Genomic DNA, 26006 nt, shown 5'->3' on the forward strand with positions numbered 1-26006 from the left:
TTCTAACCACCCCCCCATTCCAATGCTTTTATAATTAATAAACAAAAAGATTCCAAGCAAATGGACAATACACAATTTTGAAGAAAAAATTGTCCTTTTGATTTTGGTTCTGGGTTGCATATTGCAGTGTTCAAAAGATTAAACTTTAATTTCTGAATTCTCCACCACAGTGATGGAGGTTTGGCCACCCTACGTGCTAGACACAAGAAGGGACGGCTGGAGACAAGGTTTCAAATTGTTAGTATTTTCTGATCGATTTGAGAAATGTAAAAACTACTGTAACCTTAATTTTGCGACTGATGTTTTGAGAAACCGCTGAGCGAGAAACAGGTCGTTGACCTTTCATCAACCTGTTTCTCTCCCCACAGATGCTGCCAGACCCGCTGACCTACATTTACTGTTTTTGTTCCAAACTTCCACAATCTGCGATATTTTGCTTTTGTGTTTGAGAAACTGTTACCTGATTTCTCACCTGCGATGGGTAAGAAAGCTGCCGCTGACGTGTCCTGAGCCGTCACATCCAGGAGTTGGACAGGACATGCCTTCTGTTTTCCCAGACTTCCATGAAAACTGTGAACCATTAAGGTAGCCATCCTTTTGTCGCTTGGCAGCTAGCGGGCACCCCGATGCGCTACGATGAGATGCATACTTCCCAGTCACGTGACCTTGACCATCACACCCAGGGACAGGACATCTGCAGGACCAATGCAACATTCTTGACTCACTCTGTGCATATTTTAGACCCACAGAGTGTGGATAAAAGAGAAAAAACAACTTTTCCCAATACAATCAAGTAGCAAGTTTCAGTCCAACTATGTGTTTTTAAATAAGTTGGCAGCCGGCTATATTTTCCTTCATTTGTGTTTCCCAGCTACAAGGGACATACTTGGACTACCTTCAGCAGTCTTAACTTAGCCCCCCACTGGGTATAGCTCCGCAGATCAAAACTGTCCGCAAATTGGCTGAGAATTGCAATCCCATTTGGGTAGATTGCATGAGGCGTTGAGGCAGATAGTGGGGTAGTTTAAATGCTGCCTTGCTTTGCATGTGTCAGGAATATGCCAAATCTGTCTGGTGTTGACTCTACCTCAAGGGTGGCAAGATGGGATCTAAATCCCAATACTCACGTCACTCAGTTTGATGGGAACAAAATATTGCAAAAATACAGATTTCTTTCGAAGAAATGCGTACACATGCAGAAATCGGCAACTTTTTTCCAGATTAAATGATTGCGAATCATTCCTGAACTTCTGAGAATGTGGCTTGTATCTCTCTTTGCATAGAATGATAGAATCCTATAGTGCAGGAGGGGCCATTTGATCCATCGAGTGCCCACCAACCACAATCCTGTCCAGGCCCTATCCCCATAACCCCACACATTTACTCTAGCTAGTTCCCCTGACACTACGGGGCAATTGAGCATGGCCAATCCAGCTAACCCACACATCTTTGGACTGTGGGAGGAAACCAGAGCACCCGGAGGAAATCCACACAGACATGGGGAGAATGTGCAAACTCCACACAGTTTGCACTGCAGTGTCTAAGTATTAATTTCTAAGTAAACATTAGGAGACATTTTTATAAATTCATGCTCCTGCCAGTAAGCTTCTTTCACAGGAAGTGTGTGCTGGGGATTTGGGTGCAGGGCTAGGGAACTCTGCAGGGCAGATGCAGGGTTGGTAAAATCTCCTGAGGATTGTGAGGTGAATTGACAGCTGAATTTAGGCATTAATAGAAGAGTTGTGAACCTGTCTGATGTATCAATACCATCAATTAATCAAAACCTTTCTACAGTTGAATAATAACTCATTTAACGGCTGGGTCAGTCACCTCTATATTGGTGGAGATGGAAAGCACCCCCAGGGATTGTTCAAAGGACTGACCTTTATGTATATGTATGTAACATAATACGGGTTATTGCCAATGCTTTGCTCTTTAAACAAATGATTAAACACTATGATCAGCTGACTGTGGAAAGAGATCATAATTTATACCCTGATGATGTGTGATATTTCTTGTATGTATTTATGCACTCTGGCACTTGACTCGTTCCTGCACTCTCCATCCCAAAAGGTTTTGGCCACAGAATTGCTGGGGGTGTGAGCTGACAATACTGTGGCAACGGGAACAGGAACCTGAGTGAATTTTTTTCTGCTCTTACGTTTTTTAAGCCTTTGTCTTGGACCGGAACACCACTGAAAACATATTCTGAAGCTTAACTGTGCAATCGTGTACCAACATCTTCACAATTAATATTGATCATTACCAACATTGCACACCATTGCACAAGGTTTAGTTTTTATTGCCATTACTTTCGTCATGATTTTCTTGTAGTATTTTACTCAATGGCGTCTCTGCAACATAACTCTTTCTACTCCAGTTTATCTTTTAATTCCTTTCAGTTAAATTCTAAAGGGAACATTTGCACTGTCGATGCCTATTCAAAGAATCCCCACACTGCAGAAGAGGTCATTTGGCCTGATAAGTCTGCACTGACTCTCTGCTAGAATATCTTACCTAGGCCCTCTCCTGTCCTATCCCTGTAATCCCACATAGTTATCAAGGCTAATCCACCTAATCTACACACCTTTGGATCTGAAACTTTGGTCTGAAATTTTGTTAATATGTTACAAGTGGAAAATTAAGGACTCTCCACAACTTTTAAAAATTTTCTATGCATCAAATGCAATATTTGGGCAGCATAGTAACACTGGTTAACACTGCTGCCTCACAGCGCCAGGGACCTGGGTTTGATTCCCAGCTTGTGTCACTTGGGAGTCTGCACATTCCTCCCGTGTCTGCATGGATTTCTTCCGGATGCTCCATTTTCCTCCCATAGTTCGAAAGATATGCTGGTTAGGTGCACTGGCTGTGCTAAATTCTCCTTCAGTGCACCTGAAACAGGTGCCGGGGTGTGGTGACTAGGGAATTTTCACAGAAATTTCATTGAAGCGTTAATGTAAGCCTACTTGTGACACTAATAAATAAACTTTAAGCTTTAATTCCAGGGGAGAGTCAATGATCAGGCAGGTTGATCACCCATGCTGAGGCTAACCCACTACACTCTGGGGTGTGCCGATGATGTCCCCAAATGCAGATTACTTGACTGCAGAAATTTTTGTAGTGGGAGACTGCATTTGTGTTCTCCCCGGTATACAAATCAAAAATAAATTTATCATTGAAAAGACATGCAATTCCTTTACAAACAGTATGTAGCCAATGTGATGTGAGATTACGTGCTCCAGGTGGCCTTCCATCCAAGGCCTAGATTTGATTACAGGTGACTTTTCACTCTAGTTATAAATGTGATTGTGCTGAGGTGAATTTGGACTTAACATTTTTAAATTAACACACAAAACACGTAGTTTAATTGCGCACCCACGAGTACATCTTTATCCATTGATTTAATGCTGAGGGGCAAACCATTGCAGTTGAGTAAAGCTGTACTCACTTGATGGGCTCCTGATCTTCTTTGTCATCTTTACTTTGAGCAATTTTGATTCCACTTTTCTTTGCTCGGGGACAGCCTGAAAGACTACATAAATATACGTATCATTAACTACTTAATTCAAACTGCGATTGCTCTTTATAGCTCACAGCATATGTCAGTAATATTAAAGCTAACGCTGTAAACATAGTATTTCTGTGAGCACGGTAACAAACACATTTTTCTTTTGGCACTTTTTTTCCCCTTTCTCCGCTCCTCTTCCAAAGTTGACTTTTCACTAGAGAACAGTTCCACAAGCTGTCATCACCCTCTGATCCATTGCCCAAATGTCTAGTGTTCATGTGTGAGTCTTGACAGTGTGTGCCAGTAGGTTACTTGGGAGTGCTGCAGGCATCAGCTGATCCTGCTCTCACCCGACATCCATACGTGCACTTCCAGCAGTGCTTGTCTCTTACCCAGAGCACTGTCATGAGGCTTCAGCACGCCAGCCAGCTGAGATCAGTACACTTACCAGAGACTGGGGATTCAACCTGGGAACTCTCGCTTGCTGAAGTTTCAAAGTATGCTTCTGATTTTCTCTCAGTTGCCATAACAAAAACAGTAAAAAAAAATTGCTGGAAAAACTCAGCAGGTCTGTCATCAACTCCAGAGAGAAAAACAGAGTAACGGTTTGAGTCCAATATAACTCTTCTCCAGAACTGTCCAACTTGACTCTTCTTCAGAACTGAAGAAGTCACATTGGACTCAAAACGTTGGCTGGAATCTTACTACTGCTCATGCCGGCAGTGGGATTTTCTCATCCCATCGCAGTGAGTGGAGATTTGGTTGGCCACCAAATTCTCCAGCCTCACTGCAGAGAGGGAGCATGACGTGAACAGCCAGTAAGATCAGGCCCATTAACTTTTGCCACAGATGCTGCTGGACCTGCTGAGCTTTTCCAGCACTTTTTTTTAGTTTCTATTTCAGATTTCCAGCACTCACAGCATTTTACTTTTACATTATTATGCCATAATTCCAGGCTTACATTTTGCACTATGTAGCAGTTACTACACAGCTGATCTTTATCCTTTTAAGAAAATTATGAAATGAATGATTATGCTTTTATTATCTTCTTGCTGACTGAGACACCAGACAATGATGCTGCAGAGCATGTAACCAGCAGGTGGTGCTCACGTAAAGTGGAACTGGAAAAGGTGCCACTAAAGGAAGCAAGGTACTGATTCTGTGAAAATCAGACATTCTGAATTCGATAGGCGTTCCCGGATCTTTATCTGACAAAATGTGCAGCTACTTTGAGCGTACCCTAATTCCTCCTGAGCTTAAAAACAATTTATTGAATTGTTCTGTATAATTGGCAAATCTATTTTGTTGTAAAAGCTTGAAAAAGCCAGCTTTCTTCTTTTTCCATTAAATATTTATCCTTTCTCTTCCATCCAGACTTTTTTCCAACTGAGAAGGTAGGCTGACAACAAACTCCCAAATGTCTGCAGTGTCATTTATGATTTGTCTGGTAAATGGTGCAGAAGAACAGATCAGCTAATTTCACCTCCGATCTTCTCTCGCTCTCTTTTGTGAGTAAGTGACTGATTTCTGTTCAACGCCTATCCAGCAGCATAAATGTGGAATGAGCTTAACAATAGGTGCAAGCTGCTTCCTGCTACTTTACCACTTAGCATTTTGCAACACCGACATGTTGCATTATCAGAGCTGTCAAGCTGGTGACATCCATCAGTTCAGCATCAACAAACCAGTGATCTGTACCTGTTTGGACTGATGCACAGGACTAGACACCAGTGCAATCTGATGTGTTTTTCTGCGTTGGTCTCAAAATTCCATTGGGTTCAGTCAGGGGCCAGAGGCAAGGTAAATGGAAGACTGGTACAATGTTCCTCTGTGCCCTATTTGTCCCCGTAAACAAGAGGGATCCAGTTTATCATTTGTAGAAGATTATCTAATCCCTTCTAAGGTCAGAACACACTTCACCATGCAAAAATGTTATTGGGGTGGGATTGATGCGGGTGTTGTCTGGGGAAGAAAACCAAGGTCAGGACTCTCTCTGCTTGGAATTCCTGTTCAATTAGCTTAGTTCAGATCCAAGGTCTTACAGCTTCGCTCATCCCGAAATCATAAAATCCCGCCCAAGGTCAATGCGCCTTCCCATTGTCTGCCCCTTGCTCGCTCCGATTCCCTTAGTAGGTAACACGGTAAAATACCGGCCAATGCAGTTTCTGAAGGTTAGGGAGACGAAAATGGCTAGCCTTGGACATCATCTTACTTTCTCCCTGATAGTGTGTGGGGTTATGGTGGGGGGAGGTTTGGTGTTTGAAACACTGCATATATACACTCAAAAAAGCATCTTCACCCACTCATCTTTTCAAATGAGGCGTTCTCGTATTGATCCTGTAAAATCCGATGGAGTCATCATCAAGTTTAAAAGTAAACCTTCAACAATCTAACTTGAACGTTAGTGAGTGCATTCCTGGTGATCCTATTGGTTAGTATCACCATTACATGCTTTCTTGGCTTTGTTCAAGTGTTGAAGATTTTGAACTTAATGCAGGAGCCTTCAATTACAATTTTCTAAATACATTAGATAAACAAGATATACACCACAAGAAAAACATCCAGGGGAGCTGTACGAGGTTCACAGCATGTACCCTTTGAATGTCAATGTATTTAACTTGAGCAGGTGACTCACTTTGAAAGAAATTGCCTCACAAATGACATTTTATTTTTCTACATTAATTTAAAACTGCAGAAATCATGTTTTTAATACGGCACTTCTGAAATACACGCAATGGGCACAATCTTCTGGCTCTTAACATCTTAATGAAACTATCATTGATTGTTACAATAACCCATCTAGTTCACCCAACATCCTTTCAGGAAAGAAATCTGCCATCATTACCTGGTCTGGTCCATATGTGACTCCAGACCCACAACAACATGGTTGTCTCTGAACTGTCCTGTGAAATGGCCTAGGAAGCTGCTCAGTTCAAAGGCAATTAGGGATGGGAAAGAAGACTGGCCTTACCAGTGTTGCCCATGTCATGAAAGAATAAAGAAAAACAAAATGATATATATTTAAAACATCGTCGTTTAGGTAATTCAATATTCTCATGAATTCCAGAACAAATACAAGCAACGGATTAATTCCATTTTAATCACTGGTGTCTCTTGCTCTCCCATCTTTAAGTGTCCCATGATATGTTTCTTGTCAATGTGAACATATAGTTTGAACACCTTTGCAAGGCATTCTAAACGTAGGCTGGGCTAGCTGCATCTGGTTTTGCTCTTTGGTTTCTCCCTCCTGAAAATGTAGCAAACCTTTGCAAATCTCCCTACTGCAGCATAGTTGAGATCAGAAATCACAGACTCCAAGTAGTGAAATCTTAAAAGGACCATATGGAGAAATCCTATTACTATACTGGGCAAAACATTGGAGCTCCAGTACATTACACTGACATGCTGTTCTTGACTATTTCACCTTTCAAATTTTCCTTTAAATCATAAATGTACAAAGTGCTCTGAACATATATTATAATTCTGCTTTATTAAGTTACTGTGCAACACAAAGATATGCAGACTAACATTGTTTTATAGTTACTTGAAGTGATAAAAAAAAGCCCATACAGATATGTCACAATTGATAACAAAATCTACAATTATTCTGCAGTCAGGAAAACTATTTTGACTAGGGAAGAAGCGAGGATCTAACAGATTAATCTAGAAAAGGAAGAATAATTGAAGCCATGCAATTAAGCTACAAGTGACGCAAGATCAAAGATAGGGCTATATTACTATGGGCATAACTTCTCCAACCTGTGCTCCCTTCAAACTGTCTCTGCTGGGACTGTGGAAAACACATCTGAATGCCTGAGTCCCTGAATACTGTCTGATGGAATCAAAGTGACAGGGAAAGAGAAAAGAAAGATAAATCTGATGGATCATTTGAACCTGGCAAGGGGACATTGAGCATGTGTGTAGCACAGAAGAGAAAACCATAGTTAAATATATGATTGGGCAATGACACTGGAGTATATTTCCACACCAGCACAAAATACAAATCAGCAAGTCCACATATTGATGACTGAGTGAAACTGGGAAAAAAATAACAGAAAACAACCAAACAGAACATTAAGTACCAGGATGCAACTCAAGTGTTTCTGATTATGAGTCAAAATAAGCAATTTTAAAAAGGTATAGATCAATTTGAGGATGTGCATGGGATTATTCTTCACAAGGATTCCAAGTTAAAGGGATAGATGGGCAGAAGTAAAATTACTTTCGTGCAAGAAAATAAAATTGAGAGGGGGCAGATCCTTAAAATGTTGGTGGATATGAATAACATGAATAGGTTATTTGAATTGAATGGCAAACTTGATATGAATAAGCCTCAAGGGAGTCCTGGTATGAGAAGAAACAGGAGCTGGACATTTGCAGCCCTTCCAGTACACTCAGACAGCCTTTGACCCAAGTGCAAGGAAAATTTGTAGTTTCTTTAAAACCTCTGTGGAATCTGTAATTTTTTTAAAAAGAATTTTGAAAATGACTTTTAAGAGTTTGCTTCAGCAGTAAAGGGAGCAGTTGGGATTTTCCTGGATAACAAGAAACACCGGTCCATCAGGTGACCAAGCGACCTTTGCCCTGGAAGCCTTACCAATGGGGAAAAACGTTAAGAAGGAATTGTTGGTAGACCAAAGGAGAGTTAGAAGCAGACAAGTTCAAGGATGAAAGCAATCAGCACACAGATGCAGACACAAAGAGAAAACAGACAGAGATCAGAGAGAGGAGCGCAGAGATTTCCAAAGCAGAAAATGCTGGTGAAACCCAGCAGGTCTGACAGCTCTGCTTTCATCAGAGCTGAAAGCAAAGAAAATCAATCGCAGCCTCCCACCCCACCCTCATAGTATAAATCTTGTCTGATCTTCTTTGCCTTCAGATCTGTCAAAGGGTCATCCAGACTCGAAACACTGGTTCTATTCTCTCTCCACAGATGCTGTCAGACCTGTTGAGTTTCCCCAGCATTTTCCATTTTTGTTTCAGATTCCAGCATCTGCAGTATTTTGCCTTTAACACAGAGAATTCTTCTGAGGAGAAGGAGCAATTCACTCTCCGGAAAAGGTCAGTTTTACTGCTTGGTAGTAAAGCAGATAAGAGCTCTTGGAAGTACTCTTGGAAATCGCTAAATGGGTCTAAAACCTGGAAAGCTTCAAAATACTAAACAGAACAAAAAACAAAGAAAATTACAGCACAGGAACAGGCCCTTCGGCCCTCCAAGCCTGTACTGATGATATTGCCCCTCCGGAGACCATATCCCTTTATTCCCATTCTTTCATGGACTTGTCAAGACGCCCCTTAAAAGTCACTACCGTATCCACTTCCACTACCTCCCCCGGCAATGAGTTCCAGGCACCCACTACTCTCTGTGTAAAAAATCTGCCTAAATCTTCTTTAAACCTTGCCCCTCACACCTTAAACTTTTGCCCCCTAGTAATTGACAGGCTGGGAAAAAGCTTCTGACTATCCACTCTGTCCATGCCTTTCATAATCTTGTAGATTTCTGTCAGGTTGCCCCTCAATTTCCATCGCTAAAGAGACGGGTGTTTTCCCAGAAGTGGCCAAATTGTGAAGCAAGGTGTTATTCGTTGGTCAGCTGAAGACGATGTCACCAGGACTGTCATGATACGAGGAAAACAGTGTTTGAAGAAGAGTGCCTTGCTGATGATATTAGTGTCCTATTGTCAGATAGGACTCCTGACCTAGCTGCATGAATAAAGAACAAGATATTGTGGGACTGTATAGTTATGTTGTGTACTAAGATGAGGGATATTCAATGTAAAGTACTTCACTCTTCTATTTATTTCAGCTTCAGCTTTAAAGTAAAGTTCCCTATGGACTGGTTCTTTGGTTGCTGGTCATCTCATTGATTGTCTGCTTCAATATAGGAAAATGGAACAGAGTGCCATTTTTATGTCCTGCAAAGCTACGTGTGTATATATACAGCAGCCAAGATTCATTGCTGAGCAAGAGAAAATACAGCAACTTGTGCCTGTATTTATGAGTACAAATATTTATTACAGTAACCCAGCTGTTGAAGACCCTAGAGATACAGAATTGATGCTTATACTGTGTTTCCAGCCAGAAATATGAGATTTCGATCTCCACTACTGCCATAGAGAGATCAATTCCTGACAAATTTCAAACCAAACTACAAATAATGCAGCAACTTTCCCCCTTGCATCCATGACTTGTGTTATGATATTGATTAATTTATGTTTTAAAATTTGGTGCATGAGATTGATGTTTCGTGACTACACATAAAGCCTGCTACAGATTTCTCAAGAATGTCTGGTGAATTGGAGGAGTCCTGATTAGCATTTATTTGATTTGATTTATTATTGTCACATGGATTAGTATACAGTGAAAAGTATTGTTTCTTGACAATAACATACCATTCATTGAATACAAAGGGGAGAAGGGGGAGATGCAGAGTGTAGTGTTAAAGTCATAGCTAGGGTGCAGAGAAAAAGAAACGAAAGAAATGTGAAGTAGGTCCATCCAAAAGTCTGATGTCAGCAGGGAAGAAACTGTTCTTGAGTCAGTTGGGACACGCCCTCAGACTTTTGTAATTTTTCCTGACGGAAGAAGGTGTAGACAATATGTCTAGAGTCTGTGGGGGTTCTTGATTATGCTGGCTGCTTTTCTGAGGCAGCAGGAAGTGTAGACAGTGTTAATGGATGGGAGGCTGGTTTGCTTGATAGAATGGGCCACATTCACAACCCTTTGTAGTTTCTTGCGGTCTTGGTCAGAGCAGGAGCCATACCAAGCTGTGATACATACAGAAAGGATGCTCTTTATGGTGCACGTGTAAAAATCGATGAGAGTCATAGCTGACATGCCAAATTTCTTTAGTTTCCTGAGAAAGTAGAGGACTTGGTAGGCTTTCTTAACCATGGTGTCGGCATGGAGGGACAGGACAGGTTGTCGGTGATCTGGACACCTAAATATTTGAAGCTCTCAACCATTTCTACTTCATCACCTTTGATGTAGACAAAGGCATGTCCTCCACTACGTTTCTTGAAGTTGATGACATCTCCTTTGTTTTGCTGACATTGAGGGAGAGATGATTGTCATTGCACAATTTCACCAGATTCTCTCTTTCTTGTACTCCGTCTTGTCATTGTTTGAAATCCGACCAACTACGGTGGTGTCATCAGTAAACTTGAAAATGGAGTTGGAGGGGAATTTGGCCACACAGTCATAAGTGTATAAGGAATATAGTAAGGGGCAAAGGACATAGCCTTGCAGGCCACTGGTGGTGAGGATAATCGTGGAGGAGGTGTCATTGCCTAACCTTACTGATTGTGGTCTGTGGGATGGGATCCAATCACAGAGGGATGAGCCGAGCCCTGGGCCATCAAGTTTGGAAATGAGTTTTATTGGGATGATAGTGTTGAAATGCCTTTTAGAAGATGTGCTACAGCTTGAGTGGTATTGCCCCTTCTTCGTAAAATTTCCTAAAGTCTTTTTCAAAGATGTTTGTTAAGCCAGGTGGCACGGTAGCACAGTGGTTAGCATTGCTGCTTCACAGCTCCAGGGACCTGGGTTCAATTCCTGGCTCGGGTCACTGTCTGTGTGGGGTTTGTACATTCTCCTCGTGTTTGCATGAATTTCCTCTGGGTGCTCCGGTTTCCTCCCACAATCCAAAGATGTGAAGGTTAGGTTGATTGGCTATGCTAAAATTGTCCCTTAGTGTCCTGGGATGCATCGGTTAGAGGGATTAGTGGGTATAATATGTAGGGATATGGGGGTAAGGCCTGAGTGGGATTGTGGTCAGTGCAGACTCGATGGGCCTCGTTCTGCACTGTAAGGTTCTATGATTCTAAGCCATTGTGATCTGCTCCAGCTGCTTGTGTAAAGGTATGAATTTGCAACCCATGCAAACACACGATTAGAACAGTCATCAACGTTATTACCCACATCTTCTATATTTAACTCCATGAACTGCACAAATTAATAGAAATTGCTACCTGAGCAGATAGCCACCCTTTTAGCATTGCTTCTTGAAGCTTGCAGCCCATTGGGAAAACACACATTTTAAGACAACTGTAAATATTTGTCTGGACTTGTGAACACTTAACCTTCCTCCACCTGCCTGCTCTTCTTGCAAGAAAGTTGAAAGGCCCTAACATTGCCTCCTCCATCAAAGCCTTCTGTCAAACCAGAATTTTGTTTGCCACTGTGGTTTCTGGTAATTCTGCATTTTCACTTCAAGGGCAGGAAATGGATCTGAAGAAATGCCATGCCCAGTTGATGGAATCTGTGAAAAAGAACCAGGGAACCATTATGATTTTGTAGTTGTTGTTACATTTATGTGATTAAAAAGCACTGATATAGCAGGAGTTAGTGAAAAGGGATTAGCTTAAAGTTCTGGCAACCAAAGATTAAACTTGGTCATAGTTTTGACAAATAATTTTACTTGTGTTTGCTGAAATGAAAATATCTATATTATACACACTATAGCAAAAATATGCTCAGTCAAATTAAACCAACTGTGGCTAGGCGTATTTGTGTAATAATTTGAGCGGCTGTAATTTGACCCATGGATTAAATAACTGGTGTAAGTACAGAGAAGCATGCTCAATAATGGAGTGACTTTACTCAGTGAGGATACTAAGTTATAAAGAAAAAGCGTAAACAGCAGAAGGTAGACTTACCCGGTCAAGGAAGGTCAGCTGTACTTCTGTCTCCTAGGCCAGTTCGAACAACAGACCAAATGAGCTTGGAGGATGCCCTGTGCATCAGAATTAATCTTTTCCATCTCATATTTGGTGCATAATTGAATGTCTTTTTTATGTGTAGTCGCTCCTTTTTCTTGTTGCTTTCAAGCATTATATTGTATTTTTAGGTCATAGCTTGACCAGCCTGCTGAGCTTATGGCTTAGGAATTTTCTTGTGTGCCAAATGCTTTTCCAAAAAAAAACTGCCTTCATGATTAGTTCAATGTTGCAATTGATGCAAAGCTTCTTCTTCAAGCTGCTTCTTTTGTATAAGTGCCTGCACGATATTATAGACATTTGTTGCAATGGGAACCACATTTAACACCTTGGAGCTGAGAAAACTTAGAACATGACTTTGAATCATAGATTCACCATTGTTCGCATACATACTGAGCTTGTAACTATGGGCAGACTGAGCACAATAACATACACTTTTTACATGTACTAGTCTTTGGATACCAGGGCATGAAATAGAGACAAATGAGTGCCAGAAGCAGACTGTCAAGCAAGATGTTCATACAAAGGCTTAAGAAAAGTGCTTTAGTATCTCATTCATTTTCGGTATGACAGAGTTGTCACAAATATGAAGATTTTGATCCATATGCGAGTTCCTTTTGGAGACATCCAGAGATCCACACTATGGATGCGATTTTGCAGCTGCATTCTTTATAAGTGCAAATGTGGGCCCAACATCTCGCAAGAATCAGAAAATAAGATGCTCGCTGGAGAGATCTCATTTTCTGATTCACCCCCACCTCTTGTTGCTGACATCATGAGGTCTCATCCAGGAGAGATAAATGATCAATTAATTAAAGGACTTCCCTGCCATATGTTCCCCACATTAAGGATTCCCCCTTCACTGAAGTGACATCACGTGAGCAAGATTTACAGTTGATTTTGCAAAACGTGAAGCAGTCAAGGGGAACCCGCCGTTAATGCAAGAATAAGCAGAGCCCATGAAGGGGGAAAGGGACATGTCTTGTCAGTAACCTGACACTGCCCCAGCACCCTGGCAGTGTCATCCTGGCACTATCAGAGCAAGCCCTCTGGGGAGCTCCATTATGGGAAGGAGGTTCCCCTCGTGTGGAGGGTTCCCCTTATCCGTGGAGGAGAGGGGGGGTGTTCCTGCATTTGTGGGGGGAGTCCCCATTTCTGTATGGAGGGGGTCCCTGTATCCTTAGGAGGTGGTGAGAGGGGTATTCTTTTCAGCGCATCCTGGGGCCCTTTATCTCTATGTAGGTGCCATTGCCAGCTCTATCAGGTCCTGCTTTATCAATGTGATGGCGAAAACACCTCTAGATTTTCCTCTAGGATCTTGGAACACTCTGGATCCAACCAAAGTGAATCTGCAGAATATCAATCATTGTTGGTTACAGAGTCACAGAGGTTTACAGCATGGAAACAGGCCTTTCGGCCCAACTTGTCCACAGTTTGGCAGAACTAGAGCAGATTTTGTTGTTTACACTATTAATTTTAAAACAAAGTGCTCCAGAAGCTAGAAGTGGTTTTTATCTTGAAATGTCACTATAAACAAGAGGCATTTTTGGTGTCAATAGTTAAGTGGAACAACATTGTCTAAACTGGCATGGGACAGGAAATATGATTGTGTTTAAGATCAGACAATTGGTTGCTTAGCAACAAACAGATTTCCGCTATGTTGATATAAATCAATCTACGTGATAAAAATAGTCAGCAGGTGTTTGCAAAGGTTTCATCGTCAATTCAGCATTTATCATTGATTCAAAAAGTAACAGAGTGAAGTTCTGCAGATATTTTTATTTTGTAGAGCACTTCCCTATCTGGGAAGCTTTTCATGGTCACAGACCAATGCTTCTGAACTATAGTACTGTTGCAACTCCAGTGGTCAGTCATAAAATCATATGGCTCAAAAGTAGGCCATTCAGTCCATTACATACCCACCAGCTCTCCCTCTGAAAGCCATATGATTACCCCAACACCTCTGTTCTTTCCTCAGTGCTCTGTGAATCATCCCTTGCAACCCAATTCTTTCAGTTACCATTCAATCTGTTTCCACCACTCTTTCAGGCAATACATTTCAAATCATGACCCATTAATATGGTAAAAAAAAATACACTTGCCCAACAGTAAACTAATAAAGAAACTGTACTGAGTTTAACCTGGCAGTTGAGGTGGGCCTGTTAGAATATGAACTCCCTGATTAAGGGCCAAATTGATGGTCCAATCAGGGAGCTTCTCGCTTTGTACTTAACTAGGAGTGTCAGTTCCTCTGGCACTCTGAGTGTGAACTATAAAAACTGAAAGCACTCCGTATGCTGTTGTCAGACTTGTAGATAAAGGGATTTTGGTGAAGGGACTTCTGCTTCCGAGGACTTATTACAGAAACCAAAATACTAACTGGCATTAAGAAAAGCAATCCGGTATTTTTTACTAGACAATACATTAGTAGGCACACTTTCTGTTAACAAGTAAAAATGCAGCCTTCATTTGCTGTCGAGAGGTGGTTTGGACAAGTGTGGTCTGATGGGAACATGATCTGAACAGTTGCTAGAGCTAATTTATGTAACACAAGAGTACCACAGGGTACTGCACAAAGGAAAGCTGGATACTTCTGGGATCTTACAGGGAACAGGAGCATTGGAATCAGTGGTGTGGTGGCAATGTTACTGGACTAGTAATCCAGAGATCCAGGCTAATACTCTGGAAAAGAAGTTCATATCCCACCATGGCAACTGGTGGAATTTATATTCAATTAAGTAATAAATCTAAAATAAGAAGCTAGGCTGGAATTTTATCACCGTTCACAGGATTTTCTTATCATTGCAGTGAATGGACATTTGGCTGCAGTGGGATTGTGGCGTGAATAGCAAGTAAGATCATGCCCCTAGTCTCTGTAACGGTGATCAGGACATCCTTCTAGTTCACTAATGTTCTATAGGAAGGAACTCTGCTGTCCTTACCTGGCCTGGCTTACATGTGATGCACAGCAATCTGGTTAACTTCTTAACTGCCACTGAAAGGACCTAAACTGATACAGAAAATTGAAAAAGAAGAAAACTAGGCAGGCTATCTGGCAAAATCACTGGAAATGACAGTGGCACACCCTGCTCAATTGACTCTGAAAGGTCCTCCTTACTAATATCTGGGGGTTTGTGCCAATATATTCCCACAGACTAGTCAAACAATGGCCATACATATTCATACTCACCAAATCATAGCTTACAGCTAGAATCCTCCAACACCCTCACCACAAAAGGTGCTGGCACAGTGGTATACAGCCAGGAGGGATTTGCCTTCACAGTCCTCAACATTGACTCCAAACCTCATGAAGTCTCCTGACATTTGGTCAAACATGGGCAAGGAAACCACCTGTTGATAACCATCTACCAACCTCACATTAAGTTGATCTTTCTCTATCCCCTAGCTATGATTGTAACACTACACTGCACTCTCTCCTTTCTTCCTCTATATATGGTATGCTTCGTCTGTATAGCACGCAAGAAATAATACTTTTCACTGCACACTAATACATGTGACAATAATAGATCAAATCAAATCAAATTTAACTCTCTCTGTCAACTGCTGAATTAATACTTCTCCATGTTGAATGCCAGTTGAAAAAGGCGCTGATGATAGCAAAGGCGCAGAACACACTCTGGCGGACTAAAGTGGCCATCATCAGTAATGGCTCGTGGCACCGCTATTAACAGAACTGGTTGAGTTCTGATAGATATATTTGCCTAACTGGGCCTGTGGCAGGTGGTGAGGGAATTAGTAAGAGGAAAAACCCTACTTGACCTCATCCTCACTAATCTAGCTTTCACAGCTGCATATATCCATGAAATGTTGGTAGGAGTGATGAATTTATGGAGACAGCATTACATCTTCACATTGTGTTTTGTGCTACATGGGACAGATTCAGAACAGATCAAGCAGCTCAAAACTGGGCATCCATGAGGTGCTGTGGGTCATTTTGCAGCAACAGATTTGTAGTTTACCATTATACGTTCACTGCTTAAGGCAGAAGTTAGCTGATTCATAGAGACCAGGAAAGTTTGGCCCTTGCTTGAGCTCATTTAATTGATCTTATCCAGTGAAGCAGTTGTGTCTTTCTAATTATTACAGATCTCATGAGTTGAGATAAGAAAATAACTCAGAGATCTTGTTCCAGATTGACACCTTGCTGGAAGTGTGAGTGTGTCGATGTTTCAGGAAGAACTGGTTTGGTTATGTTGCCCTTGGGCCTACCACTACTCACTGTCCAAGTTCACACATGAAGAAAGGCAAATTTGCAATGATACCTGTAAAGTTAAATCCAGTAAGAAGTTAACCACTTCAGAAAAAGAGTAGGAAAAGATCAAAATGGGACAGATAAAAAGCAAAAAGAATAAATTATTATACAGTTTAAAGACTCATCACTTACCTCCTATGAGAAGCATAGTTTCCAGTGATATGCCCAGATCCATCACATCCAGGGGTTGGACATCTACCAATGAAAATGTAAAGAAAGCACATTGATCAGATGCTGTACCTTGTATGATAAAAGTATAAAATGTACACATGGAAAAAACTGAGAGGACAAGAACTGTCAATTTGGAAGCTGAATTATTTTTATAGTTTCTAAAAACAATACTCAAATATATATAACATTCATAAATAAAAAGTACCATATATAAAGTTAAACTTTGATACATAAGAATTACCTGTAACAAAAAGTACACTTCTTTTTTTACATATCTGAATAGTAAGAGCATTTTAAAAAAATGGATGAACATTCAAAGATTTTAACTGAAATAAAAGTGTCCTAATTAACATTTTTTTGTGGAGCTTCCAGTAATGTACTTCATTTAATTTCCCTCATAATCAATAATATTTATTTCTTAAGTTATATAAGTGCATAGCAATGAAAGTTGTAATGAAACAGTTTGATGGAATTAACACTCCTGTCCACCTTCTCTTTCTCCCTTTGCCAGTCACTCTCAATTTTCCAGTCAGTTGAGGAAGTAGATCAGCTTTATACATATTTATAATAATAATACTGCTAGTGACCAAAACAGAACCTTTGTGGAATTGTCAAACCCAAAAGAGAAAGACACATTGGTGTTGCAATTATTCTGTTGCTGGAATATTATAAATCAGGGTGAATACTTCAAGGCCAATAAACTCTCACTCTTATGAGGAATCCCATGACTCTGCCAATACTGAATTATGACATTCCTAAACAGAGACAACTAACACAGTGCTGTACACAAATATTTAGTCAGGTTGCTCCACAACCTACTTGAAAGAAAACCAAAGTTCCTTGGATAGAAATGTGCAGAGGTCATCTCCAAAAGAAGCAATGAGAAATGGATGAATGTAGAGGTCAGCAAAACCAATACATTGTATTTGTGTGCAAGTGTTTGCTTCATAGAATTTCAGCTGATCGAGCCTGCACCCAGGCCCTATCCCCGTCACCCCATATATTTACCCTGTTATTCCCCCGACACAGGGAAAATTTAGTATTGTTAATCCACCTAATCTGCACATCTCTGGAGTGGGAGAAAACTGGAGCACCTGGAGGAAACCCATGCAGACATGGGGAGAATGTGCAAACTCCACATAGACAGTTAGCCAAGGCTGGAATTGAACCCAAGTCCCTGCTGCCTCCGTGTTTGCTTTAACTGCAGGATTCATTTTTGCTATGTCAATTATTACTTGAAGAAAAATTTAATTTTAACAAAAGAATAAGGGTAATGACAAAATGCATTAATGCAACTTGAGTCTTACTTGAGTTCTTGTGAGCTGGTGGCCATCATACTTCGAATACTTTTGTCAGCCAAAGGACAGCCGGACAGACTGCAAGATACGCAAGGCAAAAAAGTCAACTCATGCCAATTCCATCCAAACTTTCATACACATATATGACACAATCTGACAATAGCAGAGAAGCAATGGTTTCACTGCTGAATTGCTGATTGATTCATGCCAATAGTTAACCCTCTGAATATTTAAGTAATATTTTGCTTATCATGACCCATATTCATCATGGAATCTATCTGTTAAAACAATGCACTTGTTTCTTTGAGTGGACGTATTTTACAATAAATAACTTCTAAAAGGCATTAACATTCTATAGCAAATCTCTATGAAACAATGGCTACAAATTCAGGACAACTAATCTGTGTAACTTAACATTTGAGTCATATTTCCAAAGGGAAATGCTTACAATTTATGCATGAGGTACTGACGATAAAGAAATATAATTTCTGCTTCTACAGTATTCTTACTCTTCAGCCCCAAAAGTTTACTGATTATTGTACAGATTTCTGTGACAAACATGCTGCAATCTGTCAAGGAAATTCTATTGTCAAAGGGTTAACGTGCAAGGGTATTTTTTTGCAATTCACTTGACAGCATTGTTCAGGTAAGCTGAAAACAATAAATTGAAAAGACAGTATCCACCATGAAAAAGGAAGTCACACCTTCTATGTGAGGCGTAATTACCCGTGACATGACCACTCCCATCACACCCTGGTGTTGGACATCTGTCACCAAACAAGAAAACAGCCAAAAATAGTAATTATGTTTTTAGAAAACTTTTTTGTTTGATATTTCATTGTTTCCAGTTTAGCTTCACTGTCTGCAATGGCTTGCTAAAGCATCCTAAAAAAAAGCTTGAAAAAATGAAGCAATTACATAAATGACACTTTACTTACTTTAATTACATTGCATTAAGATTAAGATACATTATCTGGCAAGAGAGTTTTGGGAAATGAACATTAAAAAGAACATGTTGCACATTGTGTTGCATGCCAAGAAAATACACAGGTAAAGAGTTTATTCAACTGAGAAGATTTAGCAAATACAAGTCAAGAAAGAGCTGACACTATTCTGCCTGCTTACGTTATGAGATCTTTTTTGCTGATGTCCTTGCATTGTCCATATTTAGGTTTGGGACTTGGTATTGTGACCTCACCAGGATACCTCCGTTCTTCCAGGCTTTCCTGAAATGGATCCATGTCTTCTGGCTATAGGAAAATGTGTCAGTGTTATTTGATTTTTAGGTTTGCATCGTTGCTGAAGAACACACAAAGACAATGAGCAGGTAAAGTTCTGCTTGGACACATCTGTCTCACATTTACGATGACTGGAGCATCACGACGAGACCTCTGCCTATTTCACCCCTTCCGTCTCCTACGACCAAGCCATGCATTCTCCTGGGAGAAGCAGCTCTATAGAAGAGTTTCAATGTTCTGGCCCGGATCTTACTGGAAAAATAATGATGAGTAATGATGCAAAGCATTATTGATGTACAAATATGAATTGAGCCATATGCCTAGATTTGCTAACTTCCAGAACTCACTAATCAATTTATGTTGCTCGCTTTGTGCAAATACCATCTTGCCCTTAGCCTCGTCATTATTTTTAAGAATTTTGCTGGATTTGCACATTAATTGTCCATTAAGCTTGCAACAGAAAGGTAAGTTTGATAAATAAAAGTGTGAGCACATTTTTAACGACGTGCATTAAGACAATGCCAATCAGCCTCTCTGGCTTGGAAAGGAAACAATTGAAGTGTTCACTCTCAATCCTGCTGGTAGCCAATAGCTGCGGCAGCATCTTTACCAACACTAGTAAGGTCAACAGCAGCCACTTAGATCCAACATGAGGCAGGTCTTCCTCACTAGCTTTCTGAAGAAATTTACCAAGTTTACACTGATACAGATGGCTGGCTGTGGGAAACATTTTATTAAAGAATGTGGAAAAAATGTAATATGAGAGTTTGTACACAGTCGGCAAGAAATATACCAGATCTACTAATGTGTAATTACACATGAGATGATTAGATTTTTTGACTTCATTAAAAATAAAAAGCACAGTATTAGTTCGTTCATACTCAAAATGCTCTGCATGAATTTCACATGTGCATGAAGTTTATTTATTAATGTCACAAGTAAGCTTACATTAACACTGCATGAAGTTACTGTGAAAATCCTTTAGCTGCCATACTCCAGCACTTGTTTGGGTACACTGAGGGAGAATTTAGCATGGTCAATGCACCTACCCAGCACACCTTTTGGATTGTGGGAGGAAACCAGAACACCCTGAGGAAACTGACACAAGCAGAGGGAGAATGTGCAGACAAACAGTCACCCAAGCTGGGAATCGAACCAGAGTCCCTGGTGCTGTGAGGCACCACTGCTAGCCATTGTGCCACTGTTCTGCCCTATTTCCCTGTATAGTTTTTACAGCATCTTCTGCCAGGCTGAGGTAAGTGCAAAACTAGCATTACTTATATCCACATAAAATACCAAGCACTCAAGTGAAGTCCCAGACTGCAAATGATATAAAATAATACAAAAATTCCAGAAATCCAAGTGCCAATATGTTCCTCCTTGAAACTCTTGTAAACACACTAACTGTCAGCTGAGAAACCAAATGTCAAGAAATCACCCCAGCATTTTTATTGTGGTCTCGGCAGAATGTGCAAATCTCACAGAAACTTTGTGTGGGTGGTGAATAGAATGAACTCCGCCCCCACCCCCAGGCCCAGAATCTTCGCTACCTGCTCTGTCAATCAAATTCTGTAGAGCCTGGAGAAATATAACTAAATGTGTCAATGAAGAGCAGCAGTAAAACTGAGAGTAGATAAGGGGCCTTTGTCATTGGGCAGGGTGAGGTGGCGGGGGCAGGAGGGGGCTAATTAATAACTCATGAGCTTCATATTTGCTGATTTGCTGTGCTACTGTATCTCCTCCTCTGTAATAATAACATTGAGTGGTACACCTGTAGGGGAAAGGCAGATCTTCTCCAATGATGCTGTGACTGTGAGGAGGAGTGGGGTAAGTGGCTGGCTCTTAGAGAGGAATCTGACAGCTATCCTTTGGATAGCTCCTGCGAGGAGCAGCTGAAGTATCAGATTTTGTAGAGAAGCAACACATGGTTGAAAAGCCACTAAATTCACTCCATGGGCTGGATTTAAGAGTGAGTGACTGAGTGAGAGTGAGTGAGTGAGTGAGTGAGTGAGTGAGTGAGTGAGTGAGTGAGTGAGTGAGTGAGTGAGTGAGTGAGTGAGTGAGTGAGTGAGTGAGTGAGTGAGTGAGTGAGTGAGTGAGTGAGTGAGTGAGTGAGTGAGTGAGTGAGTGAGTGAGTGAGTGAGTGAGTGAGTGAGTGAGTGTGAGAGAGAGTGAGTGAGTAAGAGTGAGTCAGTCAGTCAGTGAATGAGTGAGAGAGACTGAGTGAGAGTGTTTGAGTGAGTGTGAGAGTGAGTGTGAGAGTGGCTGTGTGTGTGTGTGTGTGTGTGTGTGTGTATGTGTGTGTGCGTGTGTGGGGTGTATGTGTCAGGGATGGGATGTGCTGCGGGGATGGTGCACCCTGCTTTCCTCCACCATTGCAAGAGTGCACTGGCAGCTGGCATTGGACTGGGGTGGTCTATAGATTTATTTGGTATCACGAGCTTTGGGAGCATTGCTCCTCCATCAAGTAGATTGGGCACCTCTCCTAAGTTTTGGAAACACCCCTCTTTCTTTAAGACAATTAAAAGGAAACTCTTGATCGAGTTTTTAGTTACCTGTCATAATATCTCTTTCTATTTGGCTCTGTATCAATCTTCATTTGATATGCTGTTTGGTGCTATTGAACCATGAAGCTCATGATACCAAATAAACTTGTTGGACTTTAATCTAGTGTTGTGAGACTTCTTACTGAACACACCTGAAGAAAGGCAGTGCCACAGCCATAAGATGCTGCTGGCGGCTAAGCAAACAGATGCCGTAATTTTCAAGCCCTTCACCCTTGCAAGATCTTCCAGTCCTGCTGGTGTGAATGGAAGTTACAGTGGCTTGCTGGCCCTGCCAGTGGGGGTGCCTACAGTAGGGAGGGCTGGAAATTTCTAGCCAGAGCATGGAACATCTGCCCCTCAGTGGGAGGATGAATTGCCTTCAAGAGCTGCCAGCCAATCTGGTTGGCCAGGCAGCCCGAGCAGTCCCAGCAACACCAGGGCTCAACAGTGAGTGCTACTGGGATTGAAAGCAGGCTCTCGGAAGAAGAGCAATGGATTGCTAGAGAGGAGGGTGAATGTGGTGGATTTTGGAGACCAGACGGGGAGGAACTTCCTGGAGAAGGTGCCACCAATGCGCACAGGGCAACCCCTCCCCCTTCCATTGCACTTTTCATAGTTCCTATTTAAAAACCGGCCTACTCACTCTCTCTTGCTTATCCACAACAATCTTGTTGGAACATGGGCAGCCTAATATACAGGTCAATTAGCTTGGTAACAAACACAATTGACCACTAATTATTTATTTATAAGTGGTATGTGGGCTGCTCATTTCGATGTTTGCCTACCTTCCATATTATGGGAACAGCTTGGGGGGTTGGGAGATGGAGGGTTGGGAATGGCCAGGAAGGCAGTAGACTGGGCACCCCTCCTAAGCTCTGAAATTCACTCTCTTTCTTTAAGACAATTAAAAAGAAACTCTTGATCGAGTTTTTTGTTATCTGTCGTAATACTTCTTTCTATTTGGCTCTATGTCAATCTTTGTGCATTTGTGATGTGTCTTGGTATGCTATTAGGTGCTATTGAACTATGAATTGCTGCTGCTGTTGGCTTAAGCTGCAGCTGAGTGTGAACCTGTTAAGAGGAATCATTATCGAGAGTGGGGAGGCATGAGTTTAGTAACATTTACCACTGTGCAGGCTCCACCAACACTTTGATTGGGAATACCCCTGCCTCAGTATGTCAGAGCTTAACTACACCAGTGATAACTTCTGGAAGTGTTAGGGGCATGAAAGTGCAAGTGATTGAAAAACAGGGAGAGAGCTATTTGGTGGAATTGTGTTAAAAGAAAAGATGATGGTATCAGAGCCAATTCTAAAGGATAAACATTTTTTCTTTGCGCTTTAACATTTATAACATTGTAAACATAGGGAAAAAAAACACATTTATCCTTTAGAATTGGCTCTGATACCATCAGCCATTCTTGCAATGCAATTCTACCAGTCAGCTGACTCACTGTTTGCCAGTCAAATATTATAAAAATAACATTTGTACCCTGGGGTGCGCGATTACCTGTCAGGACAGCTGTAACGCTGGAGATTTTTCTTTTTTGGAGGAATATACTTGGGTTAAAACTAAATTGGGAAAGAAAGGTTTTGCATAAAATGATTGGTAAATAATTGAAAGGAGAAAATCATAGGCTTAATCAATGAGGTGGAAGAATAATTACAGAGCTTGACATTCATAAAGTAGATGACAGATTTAATCTACAGGAAAGATACAAAAAATAGACAGAAATAAAAGTGTTCTTGAACTAATATAACAGAGAGGAAACAATGGGGAATAGAGTAACTAAAACTGTATAAAATTATTTCTGTATGAAACCCACTCCTGACATTTGCATAGCTTTATTACTGTAATATTACTGTATTAATGTTTGATTTAATGTCACAGAAGATAAACTGAAAACAAACACAGTCTGGCTCATGGAATCACATATTCCTGGAATCGAATTCAGGGTGAAAATTAGTTAGTATCTCCGGACTCATTTATAATAATTTCAGACTTATTACTAAATTACCGTTGATTATCTACATATGAAATGCATTGGTATTATTTCACTTCCCCATGGAGGTTGTATGTTTTGTTTGCAATTTCCTGTCTGCACTTCATGAAGTTGGTTTCTATCGAGTTTATAAGCACAGTGAGACGCCATTCAGTTCAACTACTTATGGTGGTATTTATGCACCTAATGAGCTGCCTGTCATTCTTTTTCATCTAATTCCATGGTGGCACAGTGGTCGGCACTGCTGCATCATAGCGCCAGGAGCCAGGTTCTATTCCCGGCTTGAGCCAATTGTCTATGCAGAGTTTGCATTTCTCCCTGTGTCTGCGCGGGTTTCCTCCGGGTGCTCTGATTTCCTCCTACAGTCTGAAGGACGTGCTGGCTAGGTGCACTGGCCATGCTAAATTCTCCCTCAGTATACCCGAACAGGCGTTGGAGTGTGGCGACTGGGGAATTTTCACAGTATCTTCATTACAGTGTTAATGTAAGCCTGCTTGTGACACAAAAAATACATTTTCAACTTTAATTCCACCAGCACACTTTATTTATTTATCATTCATTTATCTTTTATTGCTTAAGCACTAAAGGGCATCCCTTTTTCCTTACACCATACACATACAGGTAGACAGATGGAAGGACAAGGTGAGACCTTAGATGCCCTCTCCTTTTTCCCACACATTTCTCACACAGTATCCAATTCATGCCAAGAGTTTAGCATTTGTTAACTTTGCATATGCTGCAAAAACTCTAACTTTTATCTTTGTAGTGTAACAAAATAAAAGTCTTGCAAAGTGACAATGGTTGAAACTTGCAATTTGAACATGGGCAGTGTAAACATTGAGCCCTGTATCATTTCTATTGTTGTCACGTTTGAAAATATAGCATGCTGATTGACTGGGTTTTGAAACATGTTTGAGGGCAGTTAGACCTCATGGATTATAAGGCACTCCAATTTATGGAGGGCAATTAATTGAGCTTCTTTATTGTGTCATTGCTCGCAACCGTCAGCAGTTAAACCAGATGATTTAGTTAACAGGAGGATCCAAATGATGCACTTTTCAGTGCATCTCTGATTCTGATACAACACAATTCTATTTTTGCAGGTCTTATACCACCTGGTACATATCAATATATCCATATCTGTGGCATGGTCATCGATGGAGCTCACAGAATATAACTCCTTCCTTCAGCAATTTTACTAGACCATAAATGAACATTTGCTGCTGAAAGATTCGGAGCATGGCACAAAGGCAACTGCATTTTCTATAATATTGGCATTTAAACAGTCCTTCATCTTCTAGCTTTAAGCAAGGAAAACAACCAGTTAAAAAAGTGTTCTGTGCAACCAAACCATCTTGCCCTATACCCCACAAGCCTTATTTATAAGGTAGAGCTGTAGGCTCCCTTTGTGCACCACAGGTGTCAGGATCCTAACTGCAGGTCAAGCATTAATTATCCATACCTTAAACTAGCTTCAATCCAGCACCCAGCACAAACTTCATGACAATAATGCACCTTAGTGATTTTACCAAAAACACAAAAACTCAACTTCACTGGTTCAGAAGTAAATATCCTGCCTAATTCATTGTTACATTGAGGGCAGCATAATGGCAAGCACTGCTGCCTCACAGTGCCAGGGACCCAGGTTCAAATCCATCCTGTTTGTGTGGAGTTTCCACATTCTCCCTGTGTCTGCATGAGTTTCCTCCGGATGCTCCAGTTTCCTTCCACATCCAAAGATGCAAGGTTGATTGGACATGTTATATTGCCCCTTAGTATCAGGGGGATTAGCATGGTAAATACATGCAGTTACAGAGATAGGGCCAGGGTGGGATTATTGTTGGTGCAGACTCAGTGGGCTGAATGGCCTCCTTCTGCACTGTAGCGATTCTATGATTCTATAATGATTGGGGGAAGAAGATGGTAGGGCAGCCTGTCTGAGTAAATATGACTGAATACGCAACACATTAAAACTACAAATAAAACTAATTGGGTAGTTCTTTCGTAAGTTAGCAGAGGCACTGTTGGTCGAATGGTGTCATTCTGGGCTGCAAGATTCTATGAGCCTTTTAGTTCATGGCCACTCTCATGTTTGCTCCCATTAATAGTGCTTCTTTTCAACCAACTCCCTAATGCCCTTTAAAAATAGTTTAAGCTTCAACAATGATACATAGTAGAGAATTCAGCAATGGAGCTGGTAAAAGAAAGGGCACAAATTCAAGATAATCTCAGGAAGAATTGATGACAAGT

General features: G+C 41.0%; 1 protein-coding gene across 9 annotated transcripts in view; it reads right to left on the bottom strand.

The window, feature by feature from the left end:
• Window positions 1-26006, bottom strand: part of LOC145344848 (myelin transcription factor 1-like protein) — a 445009-nt gene that overhangs the window by 39498 nt on the left and 379505 nt on the right. For 6 of the 9 annotated variants that reach the window (XM_080192078.1, XM_080192085.1, XM_080192081.1 and 3 more), the window contains 6 exons: window positions 19096-19220; window positions 18675-18737; window positions 17980-18048; window positions 16634-16696; window positions 3452-3535; window positions 473-694 (listed from right to left, as the gene is read on the bottom strand). In XM_080192078.1, the coding sequence (XP_080048204.1) occupies window positions 473-694; window positions 3452-3535; window positions 16634-16696; window positions 17980-18048; window positions 18675-18737; window positions 19096-19220 (626 nt within the window). The remainder of the gene's footprint in view (window positions 1-472; window positions 695-3451; window positions 3536-16633; window positions 16697-17979; window positions 18049-18674; window positions 18738-19095; window positions 19221-26006) is intronic. The other 3 variants (XM_080192086.1, XM_080192084.1, XM_080192082.1) reach the window with 1 other exon arrangement.

This window comes from Carcharhinus amblyrhynchos, chromosome 7 (genome assembly GCF_965287045.1).
Source record: "Carcharhinus amblyrhynchos chromosome 7, sCarAmb.v2.hapA, whole genome shotgun sequence".
Lineage (NCBI taxonomy): Eukaryota > Metazoa > Chordata > Chondrichthyes > Carcharhiniformes > Carcharhinidae > Carcharhinus > Carcharhinus amblyrhynchos.